This window comes from Malaclemys terrapin, chromosome 4 (assembly GCF_027887155.1).
Source record: "Malaclemys terrapin pileata isolate rMalTer1 chromosome 4, rMalTer1.hap1, whole genome shotgun sequence".
NCBI classification, from domain to species: domain Eukaryota; kingdom Metazoa; phylum Chordata; order Testudines; family Emydidae; genus Malaclemys; species Malaclemys terrapin.
The window spans coordinates 40,938,897-40,952,286 of NC_071508.1; the positions used below are offsets into that span (position 1 = coordinate 40,938,897).

The 13,390-nt window shown below is 46.1% G+C and overlaps 1 protein-coding gene and 1 pseudogene across 2 annotated transcripts in view; one reads left to right on the forward strand and one right to left on the reverse strand.

Moving 5' to 3' along the window:
* LRP5 (LDL receptor related protein 5) overlaps nt 1–13,390 on the forward strand; it is a 274,633-nt gene that overhangs the window by 59,844 nt on the left and 201,399 nt on the right. For both annotated transcript variants that reach the window (XM_054026734.1, XM_054026735.1), the window contains exon 2: nt 4,026–4,422. In XM_054026734.1, the coding sequence (XP_053882709.1) occupies nt 4,026–4,422 (397 nt within the window). The remainder of the gene's footprint in view (nt 1–4,025; nt 4,423–13,390) is intronic.
* On the reverse strand, nt 3,524–3,664 carry LOC128837509 (U2 spliceosomal RNA; annotated as a pseudogene).

Below are 13,390 nucleotides of genomic sequence, written 5' to 3' on the forward strand. Positions count from 1 at the left end.
AGTCAGGAGAGTCTCAACTCCCCCCCCCCCCCCCATACACCAAAAACACAAACAAAAAATGGATCTTGGTTAAAAGAAGTGATTTATTTACTATTTTCATCTCAGTAGTTGTTGTTCCTAAATGGATTTCTGCACCTCATTAGTCAAAATCTAAACTGAACAAAACAGACCATTTTGGGGGTGTGATTTTTTTCCCCCCAGTTGTCCCTGTTCTACTAACTTGTGACTTTTCTTTTTGCAATGGAAACCGAATAAAAATCCATTTTGTCTTGAAAAAAAATAATTTCTGGCCACTCTCACTAATCAGTTTGTATAATTATAAACACAATTGCAAGTTGGTCAGTGTTTTTTCCTTGCTGGGTGTTTATAGCCGACACAATGTGGCTGCACTTCAATCAGGAGGTGTTGGGAGCAGAGAAGTGATGTGCTGGAGTCCAGTGATTTAATGTGTATCTGTACACTGTTTGCCCACTGATACTCACTGTAGCCTGGAGCCTGTTGAAAGGGAAGGAGAGCTGGGTTAATATCAATATTGATTGGATTAGACACTGTTCAGGTCTGATCTTTAGCTAAAATGATGTTGAATTCTTCTGCTGGTGATTGGGCCTGCGTGACTTCATTGTATTTGTAACAGTCACTCTGTCGTCTTCAGTATGGGGGGAAAAAGTCCAGATGAATGTCGTCATTCTCCTCTACTTCCATTCAAAACTCACTTTTTGGTAGAGGGTACATACATTTTTTTTTTTTTTTTAATCGGTGCATGTGCTTTTTTGATGGCCTCAGTGTTAGGCAGGCTGCATATAGCCACTGCTTATGTAAAGTGACACGCATAACTGAAAAGTTCTCTGCCCCTAAAGAACTTAAAGTCTGAATAGACTCCTGTACCATCAACCTGTGGGAGTGTTGTTCAGAAGGCTTGATGCTGTGCCATTTAAAATAGACATGCTTTTGAGAACCCAGTGAGTTGCAGGGAATAAAAACATTTCATATTTTAGACATTTTTGTTTTGTTTTGTTTCAGTGACCAACCTGTTGGGTTTTCATGGGTATTTATAACTAGTGTTCTAAAGGCAACGGGGAGGTAGAATTTGGCAAGTTTAGAACTGAGATGGAAGCACTACTGGGATTTCATTTCCTAACAAATAATTCTCCTCAAACTGTATAAACTTTCTTGAGTTAAATACTTTAGAAGACAGATATTACATTTTCAGTTAAACAAACATAGTAACAATTGCCTGTTCCTTGCTACCCAGCCTCACCAAGCAACCAGCTGATTTAAATTTTCCTTATTACTTTCAGAAGTGTATACTTCCTCCAAAAAGAAAAATAAAACAGCCTTTTTCCTGACTTGGAAAAAAAATTCAAATAGACTATGCAGAATAAAAAGAAAAATAGCCTGAATCCGTAGGCATGATTTGAGTTCAGGTGAAGTTTAGTTGTAAAATCTATCAACTGAGCTCAGTTGCTTGCACACACATACATATGCTGCTGTCACATGTGCTTTATGGTCTACCCTTTTCAATGGCATGCACTGTGCCATGAATGTTGCTATTAGAGGATTGAGTGTAACTGGAGGCCAGGGTTCACAAGAGAGGCATTAGTATGTCACAAAGCTGCCAGCATAGTCAACTGGTAAAATAGAGTATAAACTGATTTCTTTTTAAAGTACAGAAGGAATTGAATCTGAAAGGCAATATCAAGAGCTAACTTTATCCTACATTATATACTGTAACAAGAATTGGAAACTGAAGATATTTATAGGACAGGCTTGAAGCCATAGAAGATGAGATAACACATCTGTCCTTGCTGGTCTGTTTTGAGTGTTTGTTTCTTGAATTGAGTGGCAAGTTTTTGGATCTCAACTGTGAGTGCATTTAGGAGGCAGAAACATCAGCTGGAATGATGAAGGTCTTGTCGGGGAGCCAGCGATTGATTACCATAGACGTCTGGCAGCTGTTGCTTGAGCTTGTGGAATTATGGAGGACTCAAGGTGACAAATAGTTTGGTAAATGAAAACAGTTCTGCATTAGATTACAGTAGAGATCTACTGTACCATTGGCAAACTAAGTAGAAGCAGAATTCTGCTACTCACAGCAACTGGTGCCCACTTCTGAAATATTAGCATTCCTGTCAACTGGTGATGGTGTTATTGGGCCAGCCCTGTGTGCTTGCATTACTGCACTGGGCTGCCACTTATGGAGCCAGTCTGATGACAAGCTTCTGCTTTTTATTTCCCCCAGAAGGGAAGATGATATCCTTAACTCCCTGGGGTATACAGAGGGAAGGGAATCATGCTGTTAACATGAACTGGCTGGTGTGATTGGGAAAGAGAGTGTCCTGTAGGAGGACTAGGTCTTGTCCTCTTTTGGAAGAAGCTGTTGGGCGTAATACTATGAGCAGGAAATGTACTCTTGCTGGAGAAGTTATTGTGATCTAGCAGACAAGAGTGATCCTGGGAAGAGGATTGAAGAGGATATACAGGACCTCAAAGCCATGAGTTTAAATTGGGGATGGAGTTTACGTAAACAATAGCAATCAGTAATAATAGTTTCCGTGTCTCTATGGGCTTCCATGAGCATTAGCAAATTAAGTCTTGCAATATCCCTACAGAGGTAGGTATGACAAAGGCACTTGTTGAAGGTCCCATGGAATCCGGTACAGCCAGCAGCAAAACCCAGATCTCCTGACTGTCCGTGCCCATGGCTTAGAATACAAGACCCTGCTTCTTTAGTGAAAGTTGGAAGGATACATTGAAGAGATTTCTCATGTCATCTAGTATAGTTAAGAGTGTACTTAAATGGTGGAGAAATCACACAATTTTCGTGAGTTGGTCACGGCATAAATAATAAATTTCATGGCTGTGTTACACATCTGCTAAATTTGCTATTTATTCTATGACCCACCCGCAAAAGATGTGTGATTTCTCTGCAGAATTTTTCAAACTAGGGGCCTGGATCCAAAAGGGGGTTGCAAGCCTGTTAGGGGGTCATGGTATTGCCACCCTTACTTTTGTGCTGCTGCTGGCGGCCGTGCTGCCTGAAGCTGGATGGTGGGAAAGAGGTGGCTACAGCCCTACTGCCTAGCTCTGAAGGCAGTGCCACCACCAGCAGCCGCACAGAAGTAAGGGTGACAATACCATGCCACCCTTACTTCTGTGCAGCTGCTGGTGGCAGTGCTGCTTTCAGCAGCTGGAGACCAGATTTCACGGTCCATGATGTAATTTTCATGGCTGCGAATTTGGTAGGCCCCTAAGTAGAGTGGTTTCCAGCCATGTTCATGTAGCAGAGATTCAATGTTTTGTGACTGGTATCTTAAGCTCTGTGTTTTAGTGATGGCCCTTGTGCTAGGCCTTAATGTGGCACTGCTGCTCTGTGCAATTCAGTTGTGTGCCTTCTAAACCACCATGGACCTTGGGATGTTCCAAACCCCGGCCTCGTGACTGACAGAGGTTTAGAGCATCCAAAGTAATCCATGATGTGGTTTGGAGCATATTCAATTGAGTTGGAGGCTGTGAGCGCACAGCCAAAGGGTGTTTAAAGTAGTCATGTTGCCTGACTACTTTAGGAAATGCTAATTTTGTCCATAAATAAAAGACATATCAGATATTAAACTGATAAGAACAGGTACTAGGCTTGATCTTAGCTCATAGAGAGCCGAGAAGCTCTCTTTAAATCCTCTGAACCAGGCCATGTTTGGACCTGGCTCAGCCCATGATGTATGATATGCGAGGAGCAGAAAGGCATAGATGTAATCTAGATTACAGTTATTTGGGAGGCCTCGTGATAGATGGAGTTGGACCCCTTTGTTTTTCCTTAATTGACCAATCTTGTGCTTTTCACTCTGGTATATTGAAATAGGTCATAGGTATTGTGGGTAGTGTATGTTTAGTCCTGGTGTGAAACTTCAGTCTTTCTTCTCTCAGCTTCCCACCGTCCAAGGAAGAGATACACACACTCTGCTTTATACTTGCAACTTTAAAATTGCACGCATTGGTAACGTTAATATGATTTCCTTTCCTTTCCATAGCTTCTCCTCTTCTGCTTTTCGCCAATCGTCGGGATGTCAGACTGGTGGATGCTGGAGGAGTGAAGCCAGAGTCCACCATAGTGGTCAGCGGCTTAGAAGATGCCGCGGCGGTTGATTTTCAGTACTCACAAGGCATTGTTTACTGGACAGACGTGAGCGAAGAAGCCATCAAGCAAACGTACTTGAACCAAACTGGGAATATAGTGCAGAATGTCATTATTTCTGGTCTGGTTTCTCCGGATGGCCTGGCATGTGATTGGATTGGGAAAAAGCTGTATTGGACGGACTCAGAAACCAATAGGATAGAAGTTGCTAATCTCAATGGAACATCTAGAAAAGTCCTCTTCTGGCAAGACCTTGACCAGCCAAGGGCAATTGCCTTGGATCCAGCACATGGGTAAATATTAACGTGACTCTGCATGGCTGGAGTGTCACAGTTGCTTTGTGAGGGATTTTTGGCTCTGTAAAAAGAAATATAATCTCTTGTTTCTAATAAGCTCTTGTTTCAGATTCTACTTTCTCAAGGTATTCTATTGCTGAACATATGTTTAGACTTAAATACAATGTGGCAAGGAATGACAACCCAGATACAGAGCCAAAATTAAAATATATATAAAATAGCCGAGCTTAGGTGCCAATGAAAATACTCAATCAGTAAGAGTCTTACTTTTCCAATATGTCTTAATGTTGTAAATTTCTATGCCTGCAATTAACCTGTCTGGTAAGTTAACAGAACTCTTGTTTGGATCGTGATGTGTATGGTTTTCTTTTTTAATACATGTATTTACAATGTATGCAAATCTCCTTTAGTCAAAACAGGAATTCTCACATGCTTTGCTTTGGTAAACAAAAGCCAATATGTTGAAATCGAGATTGTCATCTAATTATATAAGTGTTGGCAGGTGAATGAACCTGGTAGAGGCCTGAATGTCTAGATCAATTTAGATCAGGACCCCATCATGCTATCACTGTATGGACATATAGAAAGGAGGGGGTCTCTGCCCCAAAGAGTTTATAATCTAAATAGGCAAAGGAGATGTGTGTGCGTCCGTCCGTCCGTCCACTGGATCAGACTGCCTTGGCGGGGCTTCCACCTGCAGCCATTCCTTGCATCCTGGTGCATTGCCAGTGTGGACAGAAAGAAATGTTGAAGCTGCATGATTGCAGCTCGTCCTGTCGGCTCTGTCCACACACAGTTCTTTGTGAGGGGTCACTTTATCCTTCTCTTCTAAATTAAGCAGCTCCTATATCCTTCCCCTCTTTAAGAAAGTCCAGCACCAACCAAAGCACACAATAAATTTAGGCTCTTTGTAAGAGTTGTTGAGGGGAAAAAATAGATAGGTGTGTAGAATTCAATATAAAAGTAATGGAATTTCACTGCATTTCAGTAACACAGGAATGACTGGCAGTGAGCTGGGAGAGAATCCGTCTCTGCAGAGCCTGTCGTTTCAATTGAGTGTCTGGGGTAAAAAAACAAAACAAAACAAAACGCAAGCAAAAGAAAGACAGGAGCAAAGAGAACTTGGTATTGTGCTGTGGCCATTTACCGTAATACAAGCTGGAGTTGCCAGGCTCCTTCAGTAGCAGTCCCACATGCCAGACTCTTTCGAGACCAAAACAGGAAGGAGGAACATTTATAATTAACATGCAAATTAAACTCTCCCTAAGCGTGGTTGCTTATATCCCCAAAAGAAATCCTAAACTGCAATCATACCAAGTGATGCTCCAGCCACTACTGAGCAACTTTCAGAGGGGTAACCATGTTAGGCTGTATCAGCAAAAACAACAAGGAGTCCTTGGGGTACCTAAGAGACTAACCAATTTATTTGGGCATAAGCCCACGAAAGCTTATGCCCAAATACATTTGTTGGTCTCTAATGTGCCACAAGGACTCCTCATTGTTTCCACTGAGCAACTGCTATTCTCCAGATGACTGGTGGATGCTGGGCAGGCAACCACAGCCCTGTATGGTGGGGAAAAAGGAGTGAACTTGCTGGCCTTAGATGGTTTCTCCCAAAGGGACCTGTTCCTCTGGCCCTTGGTGCAAGGAGGAAACGAGAATTCAGCAGTGACACACAAGTTCACCAGTCTAATGGAAGTTTTTTAAAATAGTCATTAACCTGGAAACAGCAAAATAAAGCAGTGATGTATCTCCTCTGACACCGCCACTGAGATGTGCTGGTGCTCACTGCTGTAAGGTCCTGTGTTTCAGGCTCTCGGGTGATTCAGGAGAGTGCCCCCTGTTGCTTCCTCTTGCCATGTTCCTGCAGCAGTTTGAGAGCAGCAGCACATGTGCACAGATCTTGAAAAAGAACAAAGATTCCGCGGGAAACAGTTTCAGTAGAGCCTGAATGGAATGTATGTTTTGCAAAAATGCTAGTGAAATCCTGCAAAATCTTGCCATTTTCAGAAAAGCACTTTTCATGGCGGAAAACCATTCCCTCTCCCTGCCCTCTTGCCCCCGAGCTGGTGGTATGTGCATCAGCAGTCTGGTAAAGCAGCAGTTGAAATGAGAGCTGTGCATAGTGGCCATGCTGTACTGGGTTACAAAACCCAAGCTGGGAAGTGAAGGCATGCTGAACTCACTGCACGCTGTTCAGGTGAACAGCTCCCCCATGAAATGGCTGACTGCCAGACAGCGCAGCTTGCTGGGTAGGTGGTCCCCTTTGCAACATTTGCTCGGCAAACATTGGAGGGGGAAAGCTAGACAAGATGAAATACAACTTAAACTGGCCTTCGGTGGGGCTAGGTGGAGCTGTAAGCTAATGCTCTAGCCTTTTTCCTCTGGAGACTGGGATTCAAATCCTAAATAAAGATTATGGGTGCAAATGAGTTTGGCTGTCTGTAGTGATTCCTCACCAGCATGTCACCGCTTCACTGTGCTCAGAAGAGGCCTAGAATGACTCTCAGGCTTTGGCTACACTGGCACTGTACAGCGCTGCAACTTGCTGCGCTCAGGGGTGTGAAAAAACACCCCCGAGCGCAGCGAGTACAGCGTTGTAAAGCGCCAGTGTAATCAGCACCTGCAGCGCTGCACACTCGCTCGCAGCACTGCAAGCTATTCCCCTCGGAGAGGTGGAGTACATACAGCACCGCGAGAGAGCTCTCTGGCGGCGCGACTACACTCGTGCTTCACAGCGCTGCCGCGGCAGCGCTGTGAAGTCCCGAGTGTAGCCAAGCCCTCAGGAGTATGGCAGGTCAGGGACAGTACTTGGGGGACTGGACTCAATGATTTTTCAAGGTCCCTTCCAGTTCTATGAGATAGATAGGTATAGATTGAGGTGCATAGGGGTGCTTGCATTCTGCCCACACTAGCAAGTGTTGTCACTCCCTTGTAGTTTCATGTTTCCCAAACCTACTTAGAAAATGGATCCCAGACTTAAAGATGGTCAAAAACCCAGCATCTGTGTGTGTATGGGAGGGGAAAAAACATGATACAACTTTTAGGTATAATTGAAATGCAATTAATGCCTATATAGAGACAGCCTCCTGGAGAGAGACTACATTTTATTCATATAGTCAGTGTTCATACTCAAGCCTAGATCTTATGCTTTTCTACCATTAACTCCTATTTTAAGTATACCGAGTTGGTATGGACAGTGTTAGATCATGCCCTTGTGTGAGTTGTACCAAAGCAGAGGAGCAATGAATCTTAAATTATACTATGCTAAAGGACCTAAAGATAGAAACAAAAATGTGTATAAAATGGGGGGATACTAGTGATGCTATCCTCTGGGACAGTGGTTCCCAACCTTTCCAGATTAAGGCACCCTTTTCAGGAGTCTGATTTGTCTTGCGTACCCCCATGTTTCATTTAACTTAAAAACGACTTGCTTACAAAATCAGACATAAAAATACAAAAGTGTCACAGCACACTATCACTGAAAAGTTGCTGACTCTCTCATTTTTACCATATACTTCTAAAATAAATCAATTGGAATATAAATATTGTACTTAATTTAAGTGTATAGTACATAGAGCAGGGTAAACAAGTCATTGTCTGTATGAAATTTTAGTTTGTACTGACTTCACTAGTGCTTTTTATGTAGCCTGTTGTAAAACTAGGCAAATATCTAGATGAATTAATGTACCTCCGGGAAGACCTCTGTGTACCCGCAGGGGTACATATACTCCTGGTTGAGAACTACTGTTCTGGGAAACTGCCCAAACTAATTTTAGGGAGGTTGCTTGGTATGGCTAGTTACTTAAAAGAAAAAAAATAGATAGCAAGTGTTGCGTGTGTGTGCATGCGTACACATGCAAAGACTGGGAGATCATCATAGAGTACAGGAAATTACAAGCAGTACAGACCTCTTAAAAATGTAAGAGGAAAAGGCAGTGAGACAAAATTAGCTTAAAGAGCCTTTTCTTTAAAGGACCCACCAATGGGGATTTACTATCCGAGCTTATGAGAAAGCAAATTGTCAAAAACCGAAAAGGCTATGATAAGAAATCCTGGATCTGTTAAATCTGCCTCAGTACATATCGCAATATGCAGATCCTACAGAACCAGATGGAGCAGTATTTTTTAAAAAGTAAAACTTCCATTTCAGTAGGAAGATGCAGTTAGCAGAGATGCAAATATCTTGAACAGAGACTAAAAGGGCTGTAAACAGTTTAAAGCAGGAGTTCTCTCAGCCTTGGGATGCAAACAGGTTTCTGGGGAGTTGTGATCATCCTTCCTTTCTTACCCTAGCTTCTAGATCTTCTGGGTGTGAAGAGAACTTTGAGAGTAAAGCAGTGCAATGGTGCCCGAATCTGCAGACAGCCTGGAATAATGCTTCTAAGGGTATGTCTACACTACGAGAGTAGTTCGATTTTACTTAAAGCGAATTTGTGGAACCGGTACTACAAAGTCGAACGTGTGTATCCACACTAAGGACAGTAATTCGACTTTGTGAGCCCACACTAACGGGGCAAGTGTCGACATTGGAAGCGATGCACTGTGGGCAGCTATCCCACAGTTCCCGCAGTCCCCGCTGCCCATTGGAATTCTGGGTCGAGCCCCCAATGCCTGCTGGGGCCAAAAATGTGTCGAGGGTGGTTTTGGGTAACTGTCGTCATTGAACTCTCACTCCTGCCCTCCCTCCGTGAAAGCGCCGGCGGGCAATCAGTTCGCACACTTTTCTGGTGATTGACAGCGTGGACGCCACAGCACTGCGAGCATGGAGCCCGCTGCCATCATCGCTGCAGTTATGGCCGTGGTCAACACCTCGCACCTTATCATCCACCTGTTTCAGAGGCAGATGCTGAGAAATTGGGCGAGGAGGCTATGGCAGCGCGGTGAGGACATTGGGTCTGAGAGGGGCACAGACCTCTCACAAAGCACGGGACCCCGCGCCATGGACATCATGATGGCAATGGGTCATGTTGATGTTGTGGAATGGTGATTCTGGGCCCGGGAAACAAGCACGGACTGATGGGACCGCATAGTGCTGCAGGTCTGGAATGAATCACAGTGGCTGCAAAACTTTCGGATGCGTAAGCGAACTTTCCTGGAACTTTGTGAGTTGCTGTTCCCTGCCCTGAAGCGCAAGGACACCCAGATGCGAGCAGCCCTGACTGTCCAGAAGCGAGTGGCCATAGCCCTCTGGAAGCTTGTAACGCCAGACAGCTACCAGTCAGTCGCGAATCACTTTGGAGTGGGCAAATCTACCGTGGAGGTTGCTGTGAAGCAAGTAGCCAATGCAATCGTTGAGCTACTGCTCTCAAAGATAGTGACCCTGGGAAACGTGCAGGTGATCATAGATGGCTTTGCTGCGATGGGATTCCCAAACTGCGGTGGGGCTAAAGATGGAACTCACATCCCTATCCTGGGACCGGCCCACCAGGCCAGCCAGTACATTAACCGAAAGGGCTACTTTTCAATGGTGCTGCAAGCACTGGTGGACCATAGGGGACGTTTTACCAACATCAATGTTGGCTGGCCAGGCAAGGTTCATGACGCTCGCGTTTTCAGGAACTCTGGTCTGTTTAGATGGCTGCAGGAAGGTATTTACTTCCCAGACCACAAAATAACTGTTGGGGATGTGGAGATGCCTATAGTGATCCTCGGGGACCCCGCCTACCCGCTAATGCCCTGGCTCATGAAGCCCTATACAGGCGCCCTGGACAGTGAAAAAGAACTCTTCAACTACCGACTGAGCAAGTGCAGAATGGTGGTGGAGTGTGCTTTTGGACATCTGAAGGGGAGATGGAGAAGCTTACTGACTCGTTCTGATCTCAGCTAAACCAATATCCCCATTGTTGTTGCAGCTTGCTGTGTGCTCCACAATCTCTGTGAGACTAAGGGGGAGATGTTTATGGCGGGGTTGGAGGTTGAGGCAAATTGCCTGGCTGCTGATTTCGCCCAGCCAGACACCCGGGCGATTAGAAGAGCCCAGCGGGACGCGCTGTGCATCCGGGAAGCTTTGAAAGCTAGGTTCTAGAGTGACCAGGGTAACCTGTGACTATTACGTTTTTTTAAACAGAAGCTGAACCTGCCCCCATTTCTTTACCCAGTTAATGTTGACTATCCTCTCCAGTTACCAACCCCCTTCCAACACACCTTTAAAAATAAAATAAATGAAACTTTGTTCATTAACACTGTTTTCTTTATTAAGGATTTCGCGGTAAAGGGTTGAAACTGGGACGCAGACTGTGGTGGGGAGCGGGTGTAGTGATGGAAAGGACGCTTCTAAACTTGAGGAATGACAGGCTCCTGCTCCTAGAGCGGTCCGCAGTGGTGGACTGGTTGTTTCAACGGAGCCTGCCACCCCTCCTTTTTGGGACTCTGTGTGGGGGGGCTATGTGACTTTGTGGTGTGGGAGGGCGGTTACAGATCCCCTGCTGCGGGGCTCTGTCATCCAGGCTAAGGAACGCTGCATAATATCTGTAACCGCCCTCCCCTGCCACAAACTCACATAGCCCCCCCACACACAGAACAGGAAAAACACCTCCCAGACTGACCAGGGTGCCTAGTGACTGCAATGTGTGTGTGACCTTCTGCTGAACCTGCCCCCGTGTCTGTACCCTGGAAAAGGTGACTGTCCTCTCCAATTAACAACCCCCTTCCCCCCTCCCCTTCAAACACACTCTCCTTTAAAAGAACATGACGGAAACAGTAATTAACAGAAATATATTTTTTATTAACAACTACACAGTTAGGAGATGAAACTGGGACGGGGGCTTGGGTGAGGTGTTTTTGGAGTGAAGGAAAGGACTTATCAAATCTTGGGAATGAGAGCCTTCTGTTACTTGAGCAGTCTGCAGGGGTGGAGTGACTGTTTTCACGGCCCCTGCCGCCCCTCCTTCTTGGGACTTTGGGTGAGGGGAGGATGGGACTTTGTGCCGGGGGAGGGCGGTTAGAGAGAGACTGCAGCGGGGCTCTGTCCTCCTGCCTCCAGTCCTGCAGAACATCTACAAGGCGCCGGAGCGTGTCCGTTTGCTCCCTCATTAGACCAAGCATGAGTCGCCTGCTGGTCTTCCTGCCGCCACCTGGCCTCCCGTTCGCTGTGTGATCGCTGGTATTGCGACATGTTCTCCCTCCACTGGGTCTGCTGTGCTGCCTCGGCTCGGGAGCAGCCCATAAGTTCTGAGAACATCTTGTCCCGTGTCCTTCTCTTTCGTCGCCTGATCTGCGCCAGCCTCTGGGAGGGGGATGCCAGGGTAGCTCGGGAAACACTCGCAGCTGTGGGATGGGAAAAAGGGAGTGAATTCCTCAGAAAGATATAGTTTTGCGAACAATGAATATAGTCTTTCTCTGTGAACAAGACCATGCACAGCACCTATCACATGTGCACTCAGTACAAGGTCGAATTTTCGGCCTTCTCATTGAGTGCCTGGGGTCTTGCTGTACAGATCACACAAGGGCCGGACAGCGGAATTTGGCTAGCAGGCGGACATGGTAAGCCGTAGACTTTTGGCTGCTTAAAGCTTAATTTATAGCAGTGCCCTCCTTTCACGTTCCAAGCAATGCTCCTAGCGTTGGCCAGTTCCTGCTGCCGACAATCCGGCCAGCATGAACTCTGTCTCTGTTCCAACCCCCTCGTGGCTGTCCCCGGGAAAGATCCCTGCATGCTGCCCCTGTCACGCCTCCACCGCGTGGCTGTAAACGGCCGGTTACAGTTATGTAAAGGAACAGGCAATCAGTCCCAATACTAACATTCCCCTAATTCAAAGCAGGTCACCGTGAGTGATATCACTCTGATGAGGATTTCGGAGACAGAGAAAGACCGCATGCTGTGTGAATGCCAGCAAGCACCAGGGCCGTATGCCGCCATGCTTTGTGAGGCAATGATCCTGGGGTACTTGCTGCTAGCCTGGCGCGGAAAAGTTTCCTACCATGGAGGACGCAATAAGTCTGCTCTCCCCAGGAACCTGATGCAAAGGCTTTCACAATACCTCCAGGAGACCTTCGTGGAGATGTCCCAGGAGGATTTCTGCTCTATCCCCGGACATATTGACAGAATTTTCCAGTAGCTGCACTGGCAAGGACTAAAAAGTAAAGCGCCTAGGGCAAACTAATCATGAAAAACCCATTGTTAAGATACCATTCCTATTTTGTTCAAAATAAATGTTTAAAACACTTACCTACCGATGTTTCCCTGATTCACGGTCCAGGTTACCGCCTTGGGAGGTTTGGTAGGGGATCTCCGTGAGGGTGATGAAGAGATCCTGGCTGTCGGGGAAATCAGCGTTGAAAGCGCTGTCGACTGCCTCGTCCTCCTCATCTCCTTCCTCATCTTCCCCTCCGCGAACATCTCCGAGGAAGCGGCCGTCGACAATACCCCATCGTCAGAGTCCACGGACAGTGGTGGGGTAGTGGTGGCGGCCGCACCTAGAATGGAATGCAGTGCCTCGTAGAAATGGCATGTCTGGGGCTGGGATCCGGAGCGTCCGTTTGACTCTTTGGTCTTCTGGTACCCTTGTCTCAGCTCCTTGATTTTCATGCGGCACTGCGTTGCATCCCGGCTGTATCCTCTCTCCGTCATGGCTTTTGAGATCTTCTCGTAGATCTTCGCATTCCGTTTTTTCGATCGCAGCTCCGAAAGCACAGACTCATCACCCCACACAGCGATCAGATCCAAGACTTCCCAATCAGTCCATGCTGGGGCCCTCTTTCTATTCTGCAATTGCATGGTCACCTCTGCTGGAGAGCTCTGCATCGTTGTCAGTGCTGCTGAGCTCGCCACGATGTCCAAACAGGAAATAAGATTCAAACTGGCCAGACAGAAAAAGGAATTCAAATTTTCCCGGGGCTTTTCCTGTGTGGCTGGTCAGAGCATCCGAGCTCGGACTGCTGTCCAGAGCGTAAACAGAGTGGTGCACTGTGGGATAGCTCCCGGAGCTATTAGCGTTGAATTCCGTCCACACTAACCCTAATT